This window comes from Anabrus simplex, chromosome 6 (genome assembly GCF_040414725.1).
Source record: "Anabrus simplex isolate iqAnaSimp1 chromosome 6, ASM4041472v1, whole genome shotgun sequence".
NCBI classification, from domain to species: Eukaryota; Metazoa; Arthropoda; class Insecta; order Orthoptera; family Tettigoniidae; genus Anabrus; species Anabrus simplex.
This window is the reverse complement of record NC_090270.1, coordinates 247,452,035-247,476,228: the sequence shown is the minus strand read 5'-3', so window position 1 is coordinate 247,476,228 and position 24,194 is coordinate 247,452,035. Positions and strand designations below refer to the sequence as shown.

At 38.3% G+C, this 24,194-nt stretch overlaps 1 protein-coding gene across 3 annotated transcripts in view; it reads left to right on the top strand.

The window, feature by feature from the left end:
* Positions 1 to 24,194, top strand: part of LOC136876396 (uncharacterized) — a 291,352-nt gene that overhangs the window by 61,601 nt on the left and 205,557 nt on the right. For all 3 annotated transcript variants that reach the window (XM_067150337.2, XM_067150335.2, XM_067150336.2), the window contains exons 3-4: positions 6,568 to 6,646; positions 6,725 to 6,841. In XM_067150337.2, coding sequence (XP_067006438.2) covers positions 6,568 to 6,646; positions 6,725 to 6,841 — 196 coding nt within the window. The remainder of the gene's footprint in view (positions 1 to 6,567; positions 6,647 to 6,724; positions 6,842 to 24,194) is intronic.

Genomic DNA, 24,194 nt, shown 5'->3' with positions numbered 1-24,194 from the left:
AAAAAAAAAAGTAAGTCGATAAGCACAGTCTTTGAACACAGTCTGAAGTCGCTAGGGATTATTTTCTGCTAATCCTGTTACTATAATGTTATATTAACACAGAAAAGTTCTCACTTTTTCACTCAAATTACTACTGTGAGTCTTATGTTGGTGTGACGTGAATATGAGTTCTGGTAATTCTAAGTATTAGGCTCAGTAAAAGTTCAATGTTACTTGAAGTTACCTAAGTCCACACGTAATGAAATAGTTAATATTTGTACTCCAATAAGTTCACTCGCGTTAGAATCTTAAATGTCTTTAGGATTATATTGTAATCGCAACGCGGTATACTAACTGCAGTGCGACGTCCTTTAATAATTCTATCGGTGATAGAATTTCGCGTTCCGGAGATACGACGGAAAGTACTTCTACCGTGACTGCGCGAACATACTGTACGCGGGCCGGTCTCTTCGCTATCTCACTCACACAGCTGTTTGCTTGTCCTTGTACTAGTTTGCGGGCTGTCTGGCCTTGACATATATAGATACCAGCGCAGGGAGGGGTGGCGGCTCTCTCGGCCTTGTGACCATGATTACGTAATTTCGTTGAGACTTTAAATTATTATAACTCAACAACCGTTTGATGAATTAATTTGAAATTTACAGGGATTAACTTTTATGATGTTTGCTATAATTCAGCGTTTGTCCCGTTGAAATTGGTTAAAGCGTTAAAAAGCTGTTAAAAGAAAATTTCTTTCGAGAAATATCTCTAGGGGAGGTGAGCTTCAAGCGACAGGTGACGTCACTTGACTCCGCCTAGCGCACTCGTAGGGTCTGGCACATACTGGAACATTCTTTACATGGATGTTCGTACGTCGGTCGGATCTTTAATGCTGGAAATAACATTTCTTTCAATTAACATGGACCAGGACCTAGGCCTTCCTGGTACATCTCCCCCTTGGTTGGACGAAAAGAAAATACGCAGGATTTTCTTTTCCAGGCTTTACTCTTCCTGTGGTACATATTGTTTTATGAATTAGCTGAGTTATAAATACAGGCTTACGCACTATGGCCAATGGATTCAAGTACTTAGTTACGCAGGGCGAAATTATCCCATCATCTGTCATTTTATGAATTAAGTTACGAACTTCTTCTCGATATTTCTCGGGTACGGGATATGGTTTCTTCTGATAAGGAGACAAGTCATTTACATCAAGATGATATTCGTAGTCAGCTATCTCTCCAGGCTTGTCATCGAATACACATGCAAATTTCTGTAGAACGTCATTTTTAGCCTCCTCCAATTTTAATTTAATTTCCGGGTCTTCAACCACACTGGCTATTGACATTATATAATCCGGACCTATAATGGAGTTCTCATTGAATAGGGACTCTGCGTCGTCCTCACTTTGGTCACCCTTTCTACTTTCTGCTACGGCTGGCGCAACCTCGCTTACAGCGGGCTTAATAATGTCACCACCGGCTTCTTCAAAACGGGCTCCCTTCTCTTGAACTTCCAGGTCACTTCGTCCTACCAGCTGTAGTTCTACGGAATTATTCTGTAATTTTACAAGGTTGGCATCATAGTCAATGGTTCCTTTGTATTTGATCATAAAATCTGATCCAAGTATTAAGTTGAAGTTAAGACGTGATACTACCAAAAATATGTGTTCGAACATCTGACTGTTAATTTCAAACTCTAAAAATGCCTGGGATTTGCATTTAACAATCTTATCAGGAACTATCCCTCTTACTTTAATCTGAGCTGCAGGTAATAACAAAACATTGTTCTGATCTTTCAGCGAGTCTACAAGCTTATCAGAAATTAAAGAAGCTTGCGCTCCAGAATCGATGAGCGTAATCACCTGTAGGTTGCCTGTGCGTACTGTTATGACAGGTAATAAACGTGTAATAATTGGCCTTAGTGTTTGTGCGTCTTCGAATAGTAATTCGGAATCGTCAATATGCCAGTAATTGATAACAGCAGTACAATAATTTGACGTTTCGACCTCATCGTGTTCGGTAGTCAATCTCCCTATTGCGAGATCGGCGTTTTTTTTTTTATAGCGCCTGTTGGGTCAGGATCAGGTGATCTTTGTTCTCTTGGTCCGAATTGACGTTGATATTCCAGGGATGTCGCTCCAGGTTCATCAGGATTACGGTTTCTCTCCCTGATGTATTCCCGTGTGTCCTTCCATCTACTTTCGAGTTCTCGCCGTCTGGCCTCACGATTTCCTTCAGGAGTGCTTTCGCGCTGTCTCCATGAATTCCTAGGTTGGTAAGGGTGTCTATCCTGATTCCTCTGACGTCTAAAATTCCGGAATCTGGTTGGGTTAGTAGGGCTTAATCTGCCTTCTTCACGTATCCTGGGTTCCTCTCTCTCCGGAGGTTTTATTTCCGCAGAATTCGTATTTATTTCTCGACTCCTGTTAGTTTTCGGACTAGATTGGGTATTAGCCGTATCTAACCTACGCAAAGTAGCGTCAAAATGCTCCAATGTTTTAATGTTGGCAGCGACTAGTATCTCTTGAACATGAGGCGGATATTGAAGTGTCAGGATCTGAATAAGTTCAATATCTGGCAAAGGTGGATCTAAAAACTGGAGTTTCTTTAATTGCATTAGACAGTAATCTGAATATGGGGAAGTATTGACTGAAGTATTGTATTTGCTAGAGTAGAGTTGCATCTTGACAAGGTGCTGTCTTTCTGAATCCCAAAAGTGTTTAAGAAGTGCCTGTTTAAAGTCATCATAGTTTTTAAAATTGCTCTTAAAAGCTATGAACCATGATAAGGCTCGTCCTTCTAGAAGTTTGGATACTACTCTAAGTTTCCTATCGTCCTCTACCCTATTCTCTTCCAGGTAATCGTCGACATTTAACAAAAATTCTCGAGCAGTGTACTCATCACGTCCTGAAAATTTGACTGGTTTGTCATCTGGTACTTTAATAAGGGTAGTTGTGTATTTCCCTCGACGAACCAGGAATTGTGACGTCAGTTGTATGTTCTTTAAGTTTAATTTGATTCATTTCTTCGGACAAATTTTTAATTTTAGAATTAATTGAGGTGTCTAAATTTGTTATTTCATTTCTCAAGTCAGTTTTAATGACTTGTACGTCTTTACAGAAAGCAGCTATCTGGGTATGCGTGCTATCTAGCTGTCCTGTAATACGCTTGTCGAGTTCTCCTTGCGTGCTCTTAATTAATCCTATCTCGCTTCGTAATTTACCCACGTCGCTCTTTAATGCATCTCGCAAGGTTTCCTGCACCTGAGCTAACTTTGCTTGAGTTTGTGAGATGTTACCATGGGATTCTTGAAATTCAGTCCGTAAATCTTTAAGTTCAGCGGAAAATGCTTGAACGGAAGGAAGAACATTTCTCAGATCTTTGTCTAAAGACTTGACGACCTCTGTCTTTATTTCTTCCTTAATAGACTCTAAATTTTCAACAAACTGATCCCGCATGTTTTTCAATGTAGCTTCGACTTGTGCACTAGAATCAGTAAGTTTCTTTTCGAGGCGAGTTCCAGCTTCACGGAATCGTTGCTCGATAAGGGCACTAGATTCAGTGAGTCTTTTATTAATGACTTTATCCGCTTCAGCAAACTTAGTGTCCAAGGTCCTGTCAATTTTAGAAGTTAAGTCTTCAACCTTACTATTTGACTCAGTTAACTGCGCTTGAAGTTGAGTATTTTGTGCCTGCATTTGTTGTTGAAGTTGAGTATTTTGAGCCTGTAGTTGGGAATTAGACTCGATCATTTGAGTCTGCAATTGGTTATTAGACTCTACCATTTGTGACTGTAGTGCGGTTATTTGTGTGTTCATTTGAGCCTGCATTTGGTTATTAGACTCTACCATCTGTGACTGTAGTTGTGTTATCTGGTTATTAGACCTATCAATCTTGGCATTCTGATCGTTAATGCTAAGCCTGAGAGTTTCGATTGCTGCAAGTAAGTTATCCATGTTTCCGGAATATTCGATAAGTCAAATACAACAAATTCTTCATGTTCGTAATGATTGCAGTCGGATCCTGTGCGCAAAATACAATGACTTGAATCGAACCCTGAATATTGCGATTATTACGGGCGCATCATCTGTTATTATAGCACGGCTCCAAGTTGAACCCTTGAAGTTGCGACGTCATTTATTATTATAGCACGGCTCCAAAATCGAGCCCTTGAAGTTGCGGCGCCATCTATTATTTTACTATCCTCTCTGTACCAGGAAAAGTTGTGGGCAAAGGGCATGAGTAGGACCTCAGGGAGTGGAACTGGGTTTTGGAGCCGATACAGAGAAGGATAGTCTCGCAGAGCGAATAATAGATGGTAAATAATTTTTTTTCTTAAAACGATTTATTAATTTTTCACCCTGCGGTATGATTATTGACTCAAATTTTGCATAGAAATTAAATGTCGAAAATAATCTCCTTAAAAAAAAAAAATGGCATAAATATCATTGGTTTCAAAGTCTTTCATATGTGGGAATTTCCACCTAAAGTCTTTTTAAACCTAAGCACACTTTTATAATGAGAAATTATCAAAGTTTCAGTTCTCAGTTCGTCAATCTCGATATATAGCACACTTGAAAGCCTACAGTCTTTCTACTGAAATTAAATTTATCACTTTTGAGAAATTATGAAAATTGTTCACACGCGACACTGAAGTTTCACTGTTCAAAATAAATGAAAAGGTTTAGTCAGTTTGTTACTCACTTATGACAAGAACTGTTGCTACCAAATGTCGAAAGATGGACGTCTGGAATGTTCCATGTAGAATCAGGATTGGCGATGTTGACGTTCCCAATGAGGTGATGATGGCTGGAACTGGATCACGTTGAGTTGTAGCTTGTTCGGGTGATTTTCGCACACGAAAATGGCGTATGAAGAATCACAGTCCTTTCTGTACGAAATGCTATTTACAGTCGTTATTGAAACGTTCATAATCACACAGTTCACATAAAAAAAAAAAAGTAAGTCGATAAGCACAGTCTTTGAACACAGTCTGAAGTCGCTAGGGATTATTTTCTGCTAATCCTGTTACTATAATGTTATATTAACACAGAAAAGTTCTCACTTTTTCACTCAAATTACTACTGTGAGTCTTATGTTGGTGTGACGTGAATATGAGTTCTGGTAATTCTAAGTATTAGGCTCAGTAAAAGTTCAATGTTACTTGAAGTTACCTAAGTCCACACGTAATGAAATAGTTAATATTTGTACTCCAATAAGTTCACTCGCGTTACAATCTTAAATGTCTTTAGGATTATATTGTAATCGCAACGCGGTATACTAACTGCAGTGCGACGTCCTTTAATAATTCTATCGGTGATAGAATTTCGCGTTCCGGAGATACGACGGAAAGTACTTCTACCGTGACTGCGCGAACATACTGTACGCGGGCCGGTCTCTTCGCTATCTCACTCACACAGCTGTTTGCTTGTCCTTGTACTAGTTTGCGGGCTGTCTGGCCTTGACATATATAGATACCAGCGCAGGGAGGGGTGGCGGCTCTCTCGGCCTTGTGACCATGATTACGTAATTTCGTTGAGACTTTAAATTATTATAACTCAACAACCGTTTGATGAATTAATTTGAAATTTACAGGGATTAACTTTTATGATGTTTGCTATAATTCAGCGTTTGTCCCGTTGAAATTGGTTAAAGCGTTAAAAAGCTGTTAAAAGAAAATTTCTTTCGAGAAATATCTCTAGGGGAGGTGAGCTTCAAGCGACAGGTGACGTCACTTGACTCTGCCTAGCGCACTCGTAGGGTCTGGCACATACTGGAACATTCTTTACATGGATGTTCGTACGTCGGTCGGATCTTTAATGCTGGAAATAACATTTCTTTCAATTAACATGGACCAGGACCTAGGCCTTCCTGGTACAATAAGTTAGAAGTAACAGACATGAAAGTAGCGAGAATGATTGCTGGTACAAACAGGTGGGAACAATGGCAGGTGGGTACTCGGAATGAGGAGATAAAGACTAAATTAAGAATGAACTTGGTGGATGAAGCTGTACGCATAAACCCAAGAAGGTACTCGGAATGAGGAGATAAGGGCTAAATTAGGGATGAACTCGATGGATGAAGCTGTGCGCATAAACCGGCTTCGGGGGTGGGTCATGTGATGCGAATGGAGGAGGATAGGTTACCTGGGAGAATACTGGACTCTGTTATGGAGGGTAAGAGAAGTAGAGGGAGACCAAGACGACGATGGTTAGACTAAGTTTCTAATAATTTAAAGATAAGAGGTATAGAACTAAATGAGGCCAGAGCACTAGTTGCAAATAGAGGATTTTGGTGTCATTTAGTAAATTCACAGGGGCTTGCAGACAGAACGCTGAAAGGCATAAGGGTCTACAATGATAATGTCTGTGTATGTTTTCAGTCAAATAAGGGCATTAGTTATATGTGAAAATATGGTATGTAGTAGGACAATATGTTACATACATTAAAGATGAACACTACAGTATATGGCATGTTATTTATTGTTGGGAATCCTTGGTTAGAGTGTTGAAGGTGAAAGTTCTTTAGTCCTGATTCTAGTACTGCAACAGTGAATTTCATGAGTATTTGGTGTTTAATTTTTTAGAGATCTACCATTTGGTATGGAGCCCCAACCCTGTGAACCGATCATCTGCATTAGAAATATTCCCTTTGGTATCCCTGGGGTAAGTAGCGCTTGTTTATTGTTAACATAATCCCTGAAGACACCTAAGCATTCGCTGTATATTGTTATTCTGTTCCAGGACTACGTGATGGGCTTCTTGAATCACATGATGCATTATGTAGGTATAGCCCAGGCTCCAGGAGATCCTGTTCTTGCATACAAGATGAATATGGATATGGGAATTGGGCTTTTTAAGGTTAGTGAAATTGCTGTTATTTATGGCAGCTACTAATTTAGAGATCTGTCTACTTCCCTATTTCACAGTCTTCCACTCTATTCCATTCATAAATTATTTGTTCAAGCTGTGAAAAAATTGTATGATGCACAGACATCCTTGAAATCTCTGTCAGAGAGTTTAATATTTATAGTAGAAGTCCGTTGTAGTGAGAATTCAAAAAGCAGGAAACATACTCGCTATTATTGATTGTTGTTATATCCAGTTTTTCTTAATAATCAGGGGGAAAACCATACACATTAAAATTGGTATGAAACGGCAATCAGTTGCCTAACCTAACCGTATATGTATCATGAAAACTTACTTGAGGCTATTGGTATCAAAAGGAGCAATCTCCAATTTTCGTTGGAAATGAGTTACTGATACTGTTGTATTGTATTAATAGCCGTCTATAAAACTATGTTGTTTGTCTATTTCAAAAAGAACAAAATCCCATCGTTTCAGAACACGAAAGTACAGTGTGACTTTCAAAGAGAACAATCTCCGCCAGCTGTTGGTATCAAAAGGGACAATCTCCAGAGCTACCAATCAGCTTTTTCTGCTCACGTCATTTGAGTGCTGCCATATTGGTTCAGTTGAGTTATAAATTGAGACTGTCTTGCTGATGTGTGCCTGTTTTTTGGTTTTAGAGTTATACTGGAGGTATTTTTGTTGTTTTGAAAGTATATGAACGTGCACGGAACATATTACCAAAATAAACTGTGGCTTTCTTCAATGTGTTCTGTGATTGACATGCTACCGCAAAACTTGAAATCTGTGTCACCCACAAAAGCGAGGAAACTGACCCACAAACAGAGGAAATGGAAATCAGTTGTTGAAAAAAAAAAAAAAGAAAACTGAGGCAATAACATTCAGTCAGTAAATATTTTTACCAGGTAGAAATTCAATTGGGAAATGGTCTTATATGCTCTTGTATAGTAAATATCCATATGAACTGATCATAACCTCATTATTTTATCAATTAATAGCGCATTATCCATTCATAGAAAATCATTTGAACTTCAACATTGAAAAATTTCTGCACATTGTGATATTTAAAAGAGAACTAATTTACTTCTGTATTTTCCTAAATAGGTATGTCCTGAAGGATATGCCTACAACACCTACATGTAAAGATAAACACACAACAAAAGCATTCAGATGTGGGACATTATCCATGAATGAAATAAAGGTGTTCCATGAACAGTACCACTGCAATAATTTCAGTGCTCAAAATGCGTTTATTTGTAAGTACATGGAAATCGTCCCTGTGCAGAGGAGGCGGCAGGAAAAGTTATTTCAAACTAAATTTTATGTTCAGAACAGTAAAGGTATGAAGGTTCCAGTATGTCAGCAAGCGTTTCTGAACATCCTTCATGTCTCCAGGAAGCGTGTTGATACCATAGCTAAAACATATGCGCAAACTGGTAATGCCCCTATTGAAAAAGACGCGGGGGTGATAGGAAGACCCAAATATACTTGTAGGATGCTAATTAATTTATTATTTAGCCAGCTATTCAATACATTATAGTCTTATACAATTAGGATTTGATCTTTAGGACCTGAAAAATTAACATCTGTTTCAAAATTAGCATCTATTTTTCCAAAATTAGCATCTATTTACAAAGTTAAAATAACTGTATTGTATTATTAATTTTAATGATTCCACGTTTATGAAGTGCAATTGTTGTCCTTGGTTCACACACAATACAAATTCATTGTTCAAACGAAAGGATTGTCAGTACTTCGGCATTGCTATTTTTTTCAAATTGCACCGTCTGTAACCACTGTGTTGTAATGAGACAACACACGCTCGCTATCTACGTTGTTTGTTGGGGTCCACAACAACTCAAGACAGTATTCAGCAAATATGCTGAATTCTGTATGAACTGCAGTTAATGCAATCATGTCATTACATTTTTCACTTTCTTTCATCTGAGTTTGAATTGCATGTTTCAGAGAACAGTAACCAGACCAGATATCGTTTCATGAGAGATCTGTTACTCCAAACAATTTCTCAAGCTCATCTAATTTATCAGTGTTATTCAAAATTCTATTTTTTGGTCACAAAGCTTGAGAAATTGACACAAAATGCATATGGTTGGGGTCTTTAGCTTTAAATGTGGCTAGCTTGCTCTGAAAAATTGGCAGCTTTGACAAATGTGTCTCTACATGCAGCCTGATGTAGAGGAGTGATGTTAATCAAAGCATCATTAGTTGCAGCAGAAAAATTCCCCTCACAAATGAAGGTAAAACTGGCATCGAGGTTATACAGTTTAGCGTAAAGGAGATGAGAGGTAGGATATAGAGACCCATCAAGTTCAGTAAGGTGGTCAACCAAGCCAACTCCATGATCTGTGACAAAAAACATGTGGGAGTGAAGCCTATTCACTTCTCGGTCACTCAGATCAGTCAGGTACTTAATACCACAGTTGTTGATGTCTTTCATGTCAGACATCTTGAAAAAATGTAACAACATCAGTAAAGTAAGCACTTAAATGGAAGACAGCCTGAAAGCAGCTATTCCATCGGGTTATGACAGGTGCAGAAAAAAGCTTTACTTCCTTTGAAGCACCATACTTTGATGTTAAGAATTGTAAATAATTATATTTTCACTTTCTTTTGTTCAAAAATGCAAGACTTTACCATTGCAACCACATGATTTATATCTGTCATCACTGCGACCTAACTATTGCCATTGCAAGTGATAAAAATCATTGTTATCCGTATTGAAGATACTGAATGTAGGATGCTAAAAGGCTTGTTTCATCACCTATTCAATACATAAAAATTTTACAAATTAGGAATTTATTATTGATTCCACTTGAGACATGTTTCACCCTTCATTGAGGGCATCATCAGTCAAATTATCACCTCAAGGCAAAAAATCAGGTACCTGGTTAGTAGTTGACATGCACAAATTAATGCATATTATTAATACACATTACAAAATTAAGTATGAGAAACAGTTGTACAATAGTGACGGTTGAACATATAGGTTTATAGAATAAGAAGTCGGCACCAATGCGTAAAATTAAAATAGTAGAGTTTGGCAGTGGTGCTCTGGAGAACAGTTGACGCAATCATAGGAAAATATAAAGTTTTAAAAATATTTACATTATAACAATCAAGGGAGAAAAAGTGTAGTGTTCGGCGTCAATGTTTGTAACCAAAAATTAATGTCAAAGGTTGGTAACTATACAGTATTTACATTGTCCAATTGAACAGTTGAGATAAAGTTTTAAAAATATTTACATTATAACATTCAGGGGAGAAAGGGTGTAGTGCTCAGCGTCAATGTTTGTAATAAAAAATAATGTCAATGGTTGGTAACTATATAGTAATTACATTGTCTAATTGAACAGTTGAGAATTTTACAATTATATACATATTTACACAAGAGCAGCTTGGTGAGCAAGGATTTAAAAAAAAAAAAAAAAAAAAAAAAAAAAAAAAAAAAAAAAAAAAAAATCTAGTACCAAGTGCGTCCTGATGTTTTAAAGGTTGGAAGAAGAAATTAGCATTGACATTTCAGAAATATGTAGAGAGGTTTATCTTAGTTAAAATCACTGGGGGTAGGGAAATATTTCATAGCCAAATGAGGTTTTATAGGCATCAAGCTGAAAGTTGTCTGGTTGCAGCACCGAGATCGGTACGGAGACTGGTCAGTGTGGATGGAGATTCATGGGTATTCCGTGCGTTTGAATGGCAACAATGGTGACAGTTATTTGTGGGTAATTGCTATTAGGAATATGTTGCGGATTGAAACTTTCGCTTATTCTTTTAGTTGACTTCTGTAGCTTCGAATGTTATGTGAAGACATCGGTGTGAGATGCCGGTGAGACAAATTGATATTATTCCGTGGAATAAAGTATGGCGGACTTGGGGATGAAGTTATTGTTTTTTACTGGTCTGGTGAGATAGAATAGAGTTGCTTGAGTTGTGAACTGTGCTGGAGAGATTAGAATGTATACGGCAACTGCAGAGTCAGAGCGTTGTAGCTGGGGTGAGGCACCTTCTCATTCTGACTGCGAAGAGGAGCCGTAGTGGCACGCCATATTCGTGCTGATGTGCGCTGGGTTCTGGCGTGTTGTTGAAAGTTTTTTTGTATGAAGTGAAAGTTATCTGTAATTGAGATGTTAATAGTATTAGTTGGTGTGTAAGAAAGGTTTATGGTAAGTAACGAAGAGTGAATGTTATGTTACATACTTGATGTGTCGCTGAGAGGTAATTGTTGATGAGTATTGGTGGACTATGAAGGAGGCTCAGTCGGTAATACGCACATGTGGTTAGCAATGGCGGCGGGATGGGTGGAGTGCTTTGGGGGGGAGGGGCATGGGCGGAGTCATGCACAGAGGTGAGCTGTCAGAATGGAGGAAGGTAGAGTCGAGGGGCGAGCTTGTTGTGTATTGGGAGTGCTGGTTGATGTAGTGTTGTCTGCAACCAGACAACTTTCAGCTTGATGCCTATAAAACCTCATTTGGCTATGAAATATTTCCCTACCCCCGGTGATTTTAACTAAGATAAACCTCTCTGCATATTTCTGAAATGTCAATGCTAATTTCTTCTTCCAACCTTTAAAACATCAGGACACACTTGGTACTAGATTTTTTTAAATTTTTTTATTTTTTAAAATTTTTTTTATCCTTGCTCACCAAGCTGCTCTTGTGTAAATATATATATAATTGTAAAATTCTCAACTGTTCAATTAGACAATGTAATTACTATATAGTTACCAACCATTGACATCATTTTTTATTACAAACATTGACGCTGAGCACTACACCCTTTCTCCCCTGAATGTTATAATGTAAATATTTTTAAAAATTTATCGCAACTGTTCAATTGGACAATGTAAATACTGTATAGTTACCAACCTTCGACATTAATTTTTGGTTACAAACATTGACGCCGAACACTACACTTTTTCTCCCTTGATTGTTATAATGTAAATATTTTTAAAACTTTATATTTTCCTATGATTGCGTCAACTGTTCTCCAGAGCACCACTGCCGAACTCTACTATTTTAATTTTACGCATTGGTGCTGACTTCTTATTCTACATATAAACCTATATGTTCAACCGTCACTATTGTACAACTGTTTCTCATACTTAATTTTGTAATGTGTATTAATAATATGTATTAATTTGTGCATGTCAACTACTAATCAGGTACCTGATTTTTTGCCTTGATGTGATAATTTGACTGATGATACCCTCAATGAAGGGTGAAACATGTCTCAAGTGGAATCAATAATAAATTACTAATTTGTAAAATTTTTGTGTATTGAATAGGTGATAAAACAAACCTTTTAGCATCCTACCAACTGTTGCCAACCGAGCTGATCTTATGTGCCCAACACTGTACATACATTAAATGATCCCCTATGATCACACTTAATGTTTCATAACACCGCATGTGACTGTCACTAAAAAACACTTTAACTGCATCATATGGTACACTATAACTGCGCAGAGCTTCTAAAACAGCACAAGAGCAGTTTGTAGCATTTCCTGCATCAAGATAGTTTACAGAAACAACTTGCAGCTCTCTTTTCGATCCGGCTGGGACTTGGAATATGATGATAAAAGCACAACGGCCCATTCTATCTGTAGTTTCATCACAGAGTATGTTGATGTTCTTCCCCACTAGAGCCTCTGCTGTTCTTTTCTGGTGGTCAGATGCAACTTCTTGAAAGGAAGAAAGACCTCAAATTATAACAAAATAATTTAAAATTACTGGATCAGTTGGGTACGGGTAAGAAAGTTTGATATGGAAATCAAACTCAATTTCGGTATCCTTCAGTTTTGCGTGTGGTTTCGATGTCATAATACTTAAACCGCACCCGATCAATGAAATCGAATCTTACCCTGTAAATACACTTCACGTAGAGTTCTCATACATGGCAGGTCTTCATTTGAAAACTTTGTAATCCAGGCTCTTTGCTTTCCAGATTTTCCAGAAGTGAATTTGCTCTGGCAAATACTTCAACTGTGTGTTTCGAGAAGTTATCTCTGGAAATTTTTCGTCGTTTACAACTATCTAACTGTGTAACCACAGAAGATTGCTTTCTTTGAGTTGTACTAGTAGCAGGGGTTGAACTTTCGTTATCGCATCGCTTACACACGTGTTTTTCAGATTTAACATGTTTCACAATGCTATCTTTTGTTTCCCACCCAACTTGGCAATTTCAATACTTGCAAAACACTGTCACTGAATCTGTTGCATATAAACCATCCTTTGCATATTGTTGAGCCCTTTTGTGCACAGTTTTTGTCGTGCGCCCTAAAACCTAAACGATCGCTCGACTTTCTACTCTTCACTAGTTTCAATTTTGAACAACAGGATAACAACGCTGCGTTGTGACACTCGATTTACATTTAGATAGTAATTGATACAGATCTTATTCCCCTTGCTATTCCCATTGTAAATATCTATTAAAGTCAGCAAGCAGCAGTTGATCGGCTACTTTTCTTCATTGATCGTATTTCTGATGATTTTGCTGAAATATGTTGTTTTCGCCAGTAAAATAGCACATTTTTGCAGAATTTGCACCAAAATTGCATCTATTCGTGCGTAGAAATGATTTTATTACACATTAGAATTACCGTAGGCTTGGATTCAGTACAAGATTCAAAAATTTGCATTTCTCAACTTTTACATTCAATCAAAATATCTACAGCGTTACCAACCTATTCAAGAAACATAACGTCAGTATTGCTTTCTGTACCAACAACAGAAATATGGATATTCTCCACAATTCCAACCTGGTCAACAAATCGGACCCTTTTACTAAGTCAGGAGTTTACAGGTTTCAGTGCAGCGACTGTAACAGTTCGTATATGGGACAAACTAGCAGGAGCTTCAAGATTAGATATGCCGAACATCTCAATGCAATTAAATACAATAGGTTTTCTGCAGTTGGTCAGCACATAAAAGATTATAAACACAAATTTAATGGATTAGATCAAGATTTAACAATATTAAACATGTTGTGCAAAGGCCCCCTACTAGATATCACTGAAGCCTGTTACATACATCTGGACTAATATTTCAGTCCTAATCTCAACTTGAACGACATTTCCGAAAAGCGCAGAATTTTATTTGATTCTCTTATTTCAGTTCTCAACAGTGTTAAACTCCCTGAAAACAACTTGTTTTCTCAGATTATACGTCACACGTTATCACGTTATTCTTCCCTACCACGCCCACCTGACTCCGCTGCCCTCCATCGCCCCTCCTCTCTTCCTTCTTGACCCACCCCCTTCCCCTCCTTAACGATGTTCTATGCTTCTTGCAAACTCCAGCACTTGCTCTTTGCCACTCTCCACGCACACATCAGGCCGTTACAGGTGAGTCTCCTACTTAACTCTACAGTGTTTTGCCCTATTTCCAATATTTCATTTTAACTCTTAACTTTCTCTTCCGAATTGGATCGAGAACTTTCTGGCCATATATGGTAATATGATCCACTTCTTTGAGTACCTCATAAATGATGGCTTCTTTTTATGAGTTGGTGTTACAAGTCACCATCAAACTTACTTATGTTACTTTATATTCAATACTCTGTGGAAGGACTGCATACTACGACAGTTTTTGGATGTCCATGTTTTATTTTAACCTAGTGTTTAGCAGTGCTACGCTTGAAACTTTTTAACTATTTCAAAGTGACCATATCTTCAAACATTTGTTAATATCTTCACTTTCATTTTATACTTTGACCAGCAAGCACATAACTTGTTTATATTCTTTTAAGCATTGTATTTTTACTTCATCCTATTAATGTCATTTACTAAGGGTCTGTATGTTTCAGCTGATGATGGTGTCCATAGACACCGAAACCGGTACTGAATAAAAACGTTGTGATCATATTAACAACATATTATGTATTGAAAAAAGGCGGATCAATCAAATTTCCTTCTATTGTATGTTATTTCCTTTCAATACGGACCAGATATGAAGTTTTTAATGTTGAATTTACATGCTGTCACAAAAATTGCTATAACTTCTAAACGACTTGTCTGATTTTGTTCAAAATAAAATTATATGTAGTTCGTATCATGCAGAGGTTGTATCTACATACAAAAATATGGCATGCAAAGTAAAAAAATGCCTAATTGCCTTCTTGTAATAAAATTTGAATCAACAGGTGTCCATAACCACTCGGGTGAGCATTCACTTATGTTACTATCATTGTCCGGCTCCATGACTAAATGGTTAGCGTGTTGGCCTTTGGTCAGAGGGGTCCTGGGTTTGATTCCTGGCAGGGTCGGGAATTTTAACCATAATTGGTTAAGTTCCCTGGCATGGGGGCTGGGTGTATGTGTCGTCTTCTTCATCAATTCATCCTCATCAAGATGTGCAGGTCGCGTACGGGCGTCAAATCAAAAGATCTGCATTTGGCGAGCCGAACTTGTCGTCGGACACTCCCAGCACTAAAAGCCATATGCCATTTCATTTTTTTACTATTATTACGTACATCTTGTAATTTCCTGCTGTGCGTAATCATCATTACTAACACTTTCATTATCGCTCCGATTATTCTCATTACTACTTTCCCCTAATATGCGTTCCAGAGCTGGATTAGATAAATACATACCCTGCGAGGACACTGCCATGTTGTTTACAACGATCGACATTGATGAAACAAATTCTTTTTATGCCAACACAACGCTGCATTACGGTAGAAGATACTCCCTTGCATAGAATGATACCCTGTGCTGCGAGCCATGCTAAAAGTTCACGTTGACAACCAACAGACAGCACGCAGATGTACATCTAAAACATCGCTAGCCTAATCCATACAGGTATATGTCTTAACTGCTCCTGGCTTATGTTTTGTTGGTCCGTACACGTTGAACCGGCTTGAGCAGGGTGCCCCAATTTCTCTAGTGGTATATTCGCTTTAAGAAAAGACTCCATAGTCCTCTTGGCAAAATTATCCCTTGCAATAACTCTTTTGTTTGCAGCAAAATTACACTGTACAAGGTTCTGTTGCCTCTTATGTCAAGAGGATGTACTGGCTGCAGATGATCTCTTCACTTGATGTTTCTTACTTCGCACTTGCTTGGTACATGTATCTTTTCTATTTCAAGATATCGTACAGGTACAGTATTGACACATTATGGTTTTTTAATCGGATGCATATAATCAGTCATTTTTAAATTTGAGAGCCCTTTCCTTTGCACTAATGCTCACCTTGAACATAAGACTAGCTGTAACAGAACACAGAGAGAAAACAATAAGACTGTTACTGACCAGCAAGCAGAATGACGTATGTGCATGAGCCAAGTTGATGGAGTGGGAGAACAAGTTGACCATGTAAGACTGTGGTGGACATGATTGTCTATTCTGGTGGCAGAAAAACCTTTATAAGAAGGCAAACACTGTGAATTCACATTATTATGTATATAAAATTGAAGTTGACATATTCACGTCTCATTTAGTTTTATTTCGTGAAATGATCTGTCTAATTTTCAAGTTTTAACAACGTTTTTTATTGGTAACTGTTTCCCAAGTATTATAGGGATTATTTTTAAAAAGCTGGTGTTTCTTGGGTCTACAAAACCCTGATGCTGCTCATCCTGTCATCACTGTCATTTCCATCGTCGTTTTCATAATTGTTGTCTGTGTCATTGTCGTCACTTGGTCTGTTGTGGTATTAATGCGCGGTTCCTGTGAACCCCGTTAGTTTCCTGTATCTTTTGAACTCATTGAGCATCCTGAAAAACAGTCATCGGTTGTTATCGATGAACATTTTTCAACCACTTGTCGCATAGCTGTGTGCAAAGTAAAGTTCACTTTTTTTTGTTGTTGCACATATTCTTTTACTGAACTCCAAATTAACTTGAAATTCCACAGCCTGTTTCCAGTCATTCGACCGGGTCAGGAATGGAATGAACGAAGCCCCCATCTAGCGGCGAGGTTAGGAATTGTTCCGGGTGCCGAAGCCTGTCGCACTCCTCTGGGACAATGATTAATGAATGACAGATGTAATGAAATGATATTGGGGAGAGTTGTTGAAATGAAATATGACAGGGAAAACCAGAGTACCTGGAGAGAAGCATGTTCCTCCTCCATTTTGTCCAGCAGAAATCTCATATGGAGTGACTGGGATTTGAACCACAGAACCCAGCAGTGAGAGTATCAAAAAGGTGGAAATTGACTGTTATTAATTCATTGTAAATAGGATTTGATATGGGAAATGAAGCTGATTTCTTGCAATCTTAAGGCCAACCAAGCAAATAAACATGCCAACATCTTTTTAACCTAAAGGTGAAAGTAGCTAAGTAAAAAAAGAAGAAATAGTAATTACTAATGCTGATAAGGGGGGGGGGGGGACAATAGTTTTAGATAAGGTGGAATATATCGGGAAAAATGAACATTTTTTCAACAATAGCTCTTTTCTAGAAATAGATTGAGCCCCTACGGTATGTACTCAAAAAAAGTTAAAAGTAATACTAAAAAGCGCAATCTTCATTTTAAATTAGCAAGATGTCCAGAAACTGATTAATATGAATCCCGGTCTTCCAATGCAAGGGCCTTACCCAAGTTACACAAAGAAGGAATACCCATAAGACCAGTTATAAACTTCCGTAGCAGTCCTACTTACAAAACATCCCAATCCATACATACATTCTTAAGTAATCATTATGTTTTTCACAATAAGACACCTATAAAAAATTCATTAGATTTCTGTAAAGTGCTTAAGAATTTTAAGTTAACACTGCATCATATAACATGTTCTTTTGATATCAAAGACATGTATACAAATATTCCAGTAGATGAAACAATACAAACCGAGCTCGATAGCTGCAGTCGCTAAGTGCGGCCAGTATCCAGTATTCGGGAGATAGTGGGTTCGAACCCCACTGTCGGCAGCCCTGAAGATGGTTTTCCGTGGTTTCCCCATTTTCACACCAAGCAAATGCTGGGGCTGTACCTTAATTAAGGCCACAGACTCTTCCTTCCCACTTCTAGCCCTTTCCTGTCCCGTCATCGCCGTAAGACACATCTGTGTCAGTGCGACGTAAAGCAACTAGCAAAAAAAAAACAAAAAAAAAACTATACAAATCATTAGGAAGAATTTAATAGAACACAAAAAACAATTTAGCCTACCACAAATAGAAGACTTCATTAATAAACTTAAATTTGTTTCGGAACACAATTATTTCACATTTAACAAGAAGATATACAGACAGGAAGGCCTCCCTATGGGAGTTCCCGCTTCTGGCATTTCAGCCAACATTTATCTGGATCATATTGAACAGACCAAAATAATAGGACAAATAGAGGTTCTTAATCTATGGACACGCTTTGTAGACGATACATTTTTAGTAATAGATCAAAGAGTGAACAATAGTGATATCCTCAATATTTTAAATTAATTAGATTCCAGAGTAAAGTTTACTGTAGAAAAGAAAAAGAAGGTTCCATAAATTTTGTAGAGATAAATATAAGACGGGATAAGGAAGGGTTTATTTTTAAGATACGTAGAAAGCCCACTTTTACTCCTATTACGATAAAGAACCACTCATTACATCCGGAATCACAAAAAAGATCGGTTTACTATATTGTGAATGTAATGAGTGGTCAGTTTAAAGCGAAACTTACTTATTTTGCGATTAAGTGCGAAAATAAAGAGAAATTCATGGAAAATAACGATCTTGAAATTGTATTCCAATATGTGTGTGAAAGGAAACAGAATTCAGAATAAGGATTTTTCATTTCGACAGAAGTATCTCTTCATATTAATATTCTATACAATCCCTTAATGTTATGGCGATAAAGGGTGAAAGCTACGGGTTTGTAGGGTGAAAGGGTAATTTGTTATGTAGTCTTTACTAGGGCGATTAGGGCTATGTTATAGTTCTAATCATGATCACATAAGGATTAGTGAATTATTACAGTATTGCCTCTCTTTGTCTATCTTTCATATAATTAATTCACAAATCTCACGAATTAAACTTTTTATGAATAACTTTAAGGAAGGATTAAAGCAAAATTAAAGCGATGGGGTCAGCCCTATTTTGCGAAATGACGTGAAAAATGTTTCCTTTTCGGAAAATTGAACATAAATTAATGCAAAAAAAATCATGCCACTACATAATAGTAATTAAAGGTGGTTGGATTTTGCGGTTCAATGCGGACTGTACAGTTGACCTGGATAAATGACAGCTAAGATAGAAAGAGTTATGTTAGGGGGGAGAATATAATTAAATGACATGTCGTGTGGGAATCACCTCGTGAGCATTTAATGTACCTCTCTCCCACGTAGAACGAGAAAAAGAATTGCTCTTTATCCGTAAACAAGCCCAATATAACGGTTTTGGACTTAATATGGGAAATAAAATAATCAGAAAATTCAAACAGAATTTTCGTACCAATCTAACACCCGAAAGAAAGAAGAAAGATAAATATGCCAGGTTCACTTTCAACAATCCTAATATATATGTAGTAACGAATTTGTTCAGAAAACATAACTATAAGATTGTTTACTCAACCAGTAATAATACTAAGCAAACATTTTTTAACTACAACAGCGTTAATTCCCTAGGGAAAAGTCAAACATTTAGATTCAGGGGTTTACAAATTAAAATGTCATCAATGCAAAAAATCTTATATTGGGCAAACTGGACGCAGTTTTACGGTAAGATACTTACAGCATGTCAGTGCCGAGAGGCATAAAAAAAAAATTTCCTCGATAAGCCAACATATGAGTGCAACTGGTAATCAGTTCACCACTATAGAGCAAGATTTGACAATATTACGTAAAAAAAATGAAGGTGGCCTTCTAAATACACTAGAAAATATATACATTTATTTAGATCAACAAAGTAATCAGAATAATAACCTGAATGATAGAATTGATAATAAGAACCTTTATACGAAGGGATATTTTCACACCTGGAAGCATTAGGCTTTGAAAACAATACAGACAATAAAAGAAAGAAAATGAATGAACTTCCGTCCTCCCGTATATCTATTCCCCCTACCCTTCTTCTAAAGCCGAAACCGTGACCGTAAGCGACACTCCTCCTCCCCACTCCACAGCCTTGCCTCCCCCGAAGGCGGAGCAAGCTTTGGAACACACACATCATTACTTCACAAGACTGAAGCCTGCATCAGCCGTCGCTCCTCCAAGGACACAGTAGATTTTGTCAACAACAAGGTATGAAACCACTCTTCTATATGCTAGCTTTCCTTGTGCAGAGTTAAAACACGCTTTTCAAAAGCAATTCCCCATTTTATTTCATTTCAGATTTCGGGGAAGCTCTTTTTAATAATAGTAAGACGGCTGTCAGCTTCAGGGATCCTGAATTAATTGAATTCAAGAGGCACTTTTACCTAAGCGTTGTAATACATCTTCAGCTCTCCGCCAATGTCCAGTGTGCCGCTAGAGAGCCGTGAGTGCGCCACTCAGCACACTCCGCTGCGAGTCAGCTGAATCGTGCCGTGAGCTCGCCGTTCCTGTGAATCGATTCAATCAGACACTTGTATTAATCGATACACTGCTTCCAATCATACACTCAGTAGCCAACACTAGGGTAGAGCCCAGAAGTTAGGCAAACTGCCTTTTTTATTTGGGTGTTTATATCAAAGTGTTAAATAAACACAAGTATATTTCCGTACTTTTGGGAATGGTAGGACCCTTTTTTTGTTTTTTCTTTGCCTACTTTAGCTTACAGTGCCTATTTGCTAGTTTAGTGCCTTTTTTTTGCCTCCTTTGACTTAATGTGGATATTTTCTGCTGTTATTTATCTATTAAAATGTACTGTGTTAATAATATAGACGACAATTTCATTTTAGCTTAACACATTCAGGCCCGTATCCGAGTTATTGCCTATAGCGCGTGAGCGTGCTGTGGACCGTATCCGAGTTAGCCCGGATAAGCGCAACCTTGAATTGCAGTCGTTCCTACGCAGCTGGGATCTATTTTGGTCACAAATATGTGCGAGAGAGACGAAGGTAATACCCTTATGAATGTTTCTACTCAACAGAAACCACATGGCCACGGCGATTTTCCCTCCCAATGCACTTTTTTTGTTTTGTTTCTGAAGGTAGCCTAGCGCTGGCCCAGCTGGCTGCGTAGTTGGTTTCTGATTGCACAAGCGTGTGTATAGTCGCGTTCTGAAGTGCAACCATGGCGTGTAGGGACAATGTAAGTGTTGACGAAATTGCTGACATCCTTTTCAATGAAGACTCAGGTAATGAACTGATTCCTGAACTAAGTGAAATTGAAAGTGACAGTGATGACAGTGAAGACGATTCTCCCGGACACGTGACAGAAAACATAGTACCGGTATCTCAATGTTCGCCTTTATATCGCCCCCCTGCGATCCCATTTACTGCTAAACCAGGTATAAATGCTGAAACAGAAAACACTAACGAGATGTCATTTGTAAATCTATTTCTCACAGCTGAATTTCTCGAATACCTATGCGAGCAAACAAATCTGTATGCGAGTCATGTAATCAATGCTGCGCCGCGCCCCTTCTCTAAACACTCTCTTGCTCAAACGTGGAGTCCGGTGACTGTTTCAGAAATGAGACAGTTCCTGGGTTTGATGCTCACTACCGGCATTATTAGTAAACCATGTCTCAGAATGTACTGGACAGAAGATCCAATTTTCTCCACTCCTGTTTTCTCAAAGACAATGTCACGAAATCGCTTCGAAAGTATCCTCTCATTTCTCCACTTTAGTGACAGCAGCGAATACGAGCACAGCACTGACAGATTGTATAAAATCAGACCTATTTTACAGAAACTTTCGGACAGATTTACGGAGCTTTATACCCCCAAACAGAAAATTGCTCTGGACGAAGGAATGCTAGTCTGGAGAGGGCGCCTAAGATTCCGCGTATATAACCCCGGTAAAATAATAAAATATGGCATTTTAGTGAGGATGGTTTGCGAGTCTAACACGGGGTACATCTGTAAACTCATGATATATGATGCAAGTGGTGCGAATTTACAAAGCACAGTTTTTCAGCTGCTTGAAAATTATCTTGACCAGGGGTGTACAGTCTATATGGACAATTATTACAATAGCGTTGGACTCGCGAAACAGTTACGGGAACAGATCACTGCCGTATGTGGAACAATACGGTCAAATAGGGGTGTACCAAAAGATCTAAAGGAACACCAGGCAATTCTCAAACGGGGGAAATGACTTTCAGGAGGGACGAGGATGTATTGCTTGTTTCTTGGAGAGACAAAAAGGTTATTACTATGGTGACTACCATCCATTCGGCAGAAATGGTCGAAACAAAGAAATCTGGAAAAATACAAATGAAACCAGAGTCTGTGACCGACTATAATCAACACATGCATGGTGTTGATACTGCAACCAGTACTTGGCGCTCTATCCTTTCATGAGGAAAACTATAAAGTGGCCGAAAAAGGTGTTTTTTTATTTACTGTACTGCTCACTTTTTAACGCATTTCGGCTCTTCCAGAACTCAAATCCTCAAAAATCAAAAACATTTCTGAATTTCATGCAGACAGTAGTTAGGAACTTGCTCCTGGAAAAAACTGAACCCGACATACAAGTACAGTCACCTCTCTCCGACATCTCAGCTCCATCTACTTCATCAGCTCCAAGTCAACGTCCCGCGATTTTGCCTCCAAAAAGGGCACCGGCCAAGGATCCACCATTTAGGTTAGATGGGAAGAGAAAAGAGCATATTCTCTTCAAGTTTCCACCATCAAATAAAGTAAAGTTCCCTGCAAGAAGGTGCAAAGTGTGCTTCAAAAATAAAATTATTAGTGCAACACGCTATTTTTGTGGAAAGTGTGGTGTTCCCATTCACCCAGAAAAGTGTGACATTAGCTACCACAGCCTACAGAGATACTAGAGGACTTCATTAAGGTATGTGGAAAATTTTGTTTCCATATCTTGTTCAGTTTAGAACTTATTGTGAAAAGGGTTCGTTGTTGTTTGCTCTGCCACTAACAGCTGAAATAGCTGGGCCAGCTCTTTAAATAGCCAGCTCAGATGATGGGCGTGAATGTGTTAATAGATTAAAAATACATTTACGTAAACAATATTTTAATATTACACAAATCCATGCTGAAAACTCGCTCCGCAAGCCAAATGGTTGAGAGGGTTGCGAGGTCCCGTTCCTGCTAAGTAAGATTAAGTTGTGGTGGTGATTATTGTTTTAAGAGAGAGAAAAACTTGGTAACTATCTTCTATTAACGCTAATCAGAAAGAAAATGGTAGAGGTCTGTCATTTTAAAAAACGAAGAAGTTATCGGCAAAAGAATGGAAAGGGCCATGAACGGCGTGAAAATAATAGACGCCCTGAGGTCCGAAAACCTAGTACCGTCGGGGTCGGTAAAGAGCAAGAGTTGACGAAGTGAGTTCGGTTATGAAAGATGAGAGAGAGGAACCTGACACAAAAAAGTGGAAGCAACACCAGATTCAGCTAGGGGAACGGTGGTCATTAACCCACACTCCCGGGTTGAGAGCCACTGTACCCCCTTTTCAGTCGCTTCTTACGACTGGCAGGGGATACTGTTGATTTTATTCTATCACTCATCACCCCCACCCATAGAGGGACGTTAAGTTTAATTCGTAAAATGGGATGCAGATGTGTGTTAAGTGACTTACAATAAACCGTCTTTATTATTTTAGGGCCCATTTTTTTCATTATAAATGCCTCTTTTAATTATTTTACTGCTTATTTTAAAAATTTTAAGTGATTCATTGCCTGCCTGTTTTAGTCAAAATAAATGCCTGAACTTCCGGGCTCTATTTATTTGCTTTACTCCCACTAACTACTTTTACAGTTTTTGGAGATGCCGAGGTGCCAGAATTTAGTCCTGCAGGAGTTCTTTTAGGTGCCAGTAAATCTACCGGTACAAGGCTGGCGTATTTGAGCACCTTGAAATACCACCGGACTGAGTCAGGATCGAACCTACCAAGTTGGGGTCAGAAGGGCAGCGCCTCAACCGTCTTGAGCCACTCAGCCTGGTCTGAGGCTTCTTCCAGCAACAGTAGCGAACAGGAAAACATTGGTATTTAGTCACCTCCCCTGGCACAACAATGAACATTTTTTTCTGCAGAATATATTTGAAGATAATTTACAGGGTAAAGGGCTGAGAGAAACCATACAAGATCATGGAAGAGGTAGCGGAGATAATGGGTTGCAAAGGTTATGCGTATATGAAATGAATTGCAGATAGAAGAGATCAGTGGCTGCAGCAACAAGGTGTAGCCTTCAGGAAATTATGATTGTATAGTGTTATAGGTGTTGTTATTAGTGTTTGACAGACTGAAGAGCTTTAAAGTTACATTGTTTCCAGTCTGTACATTAGAATTGGTACAA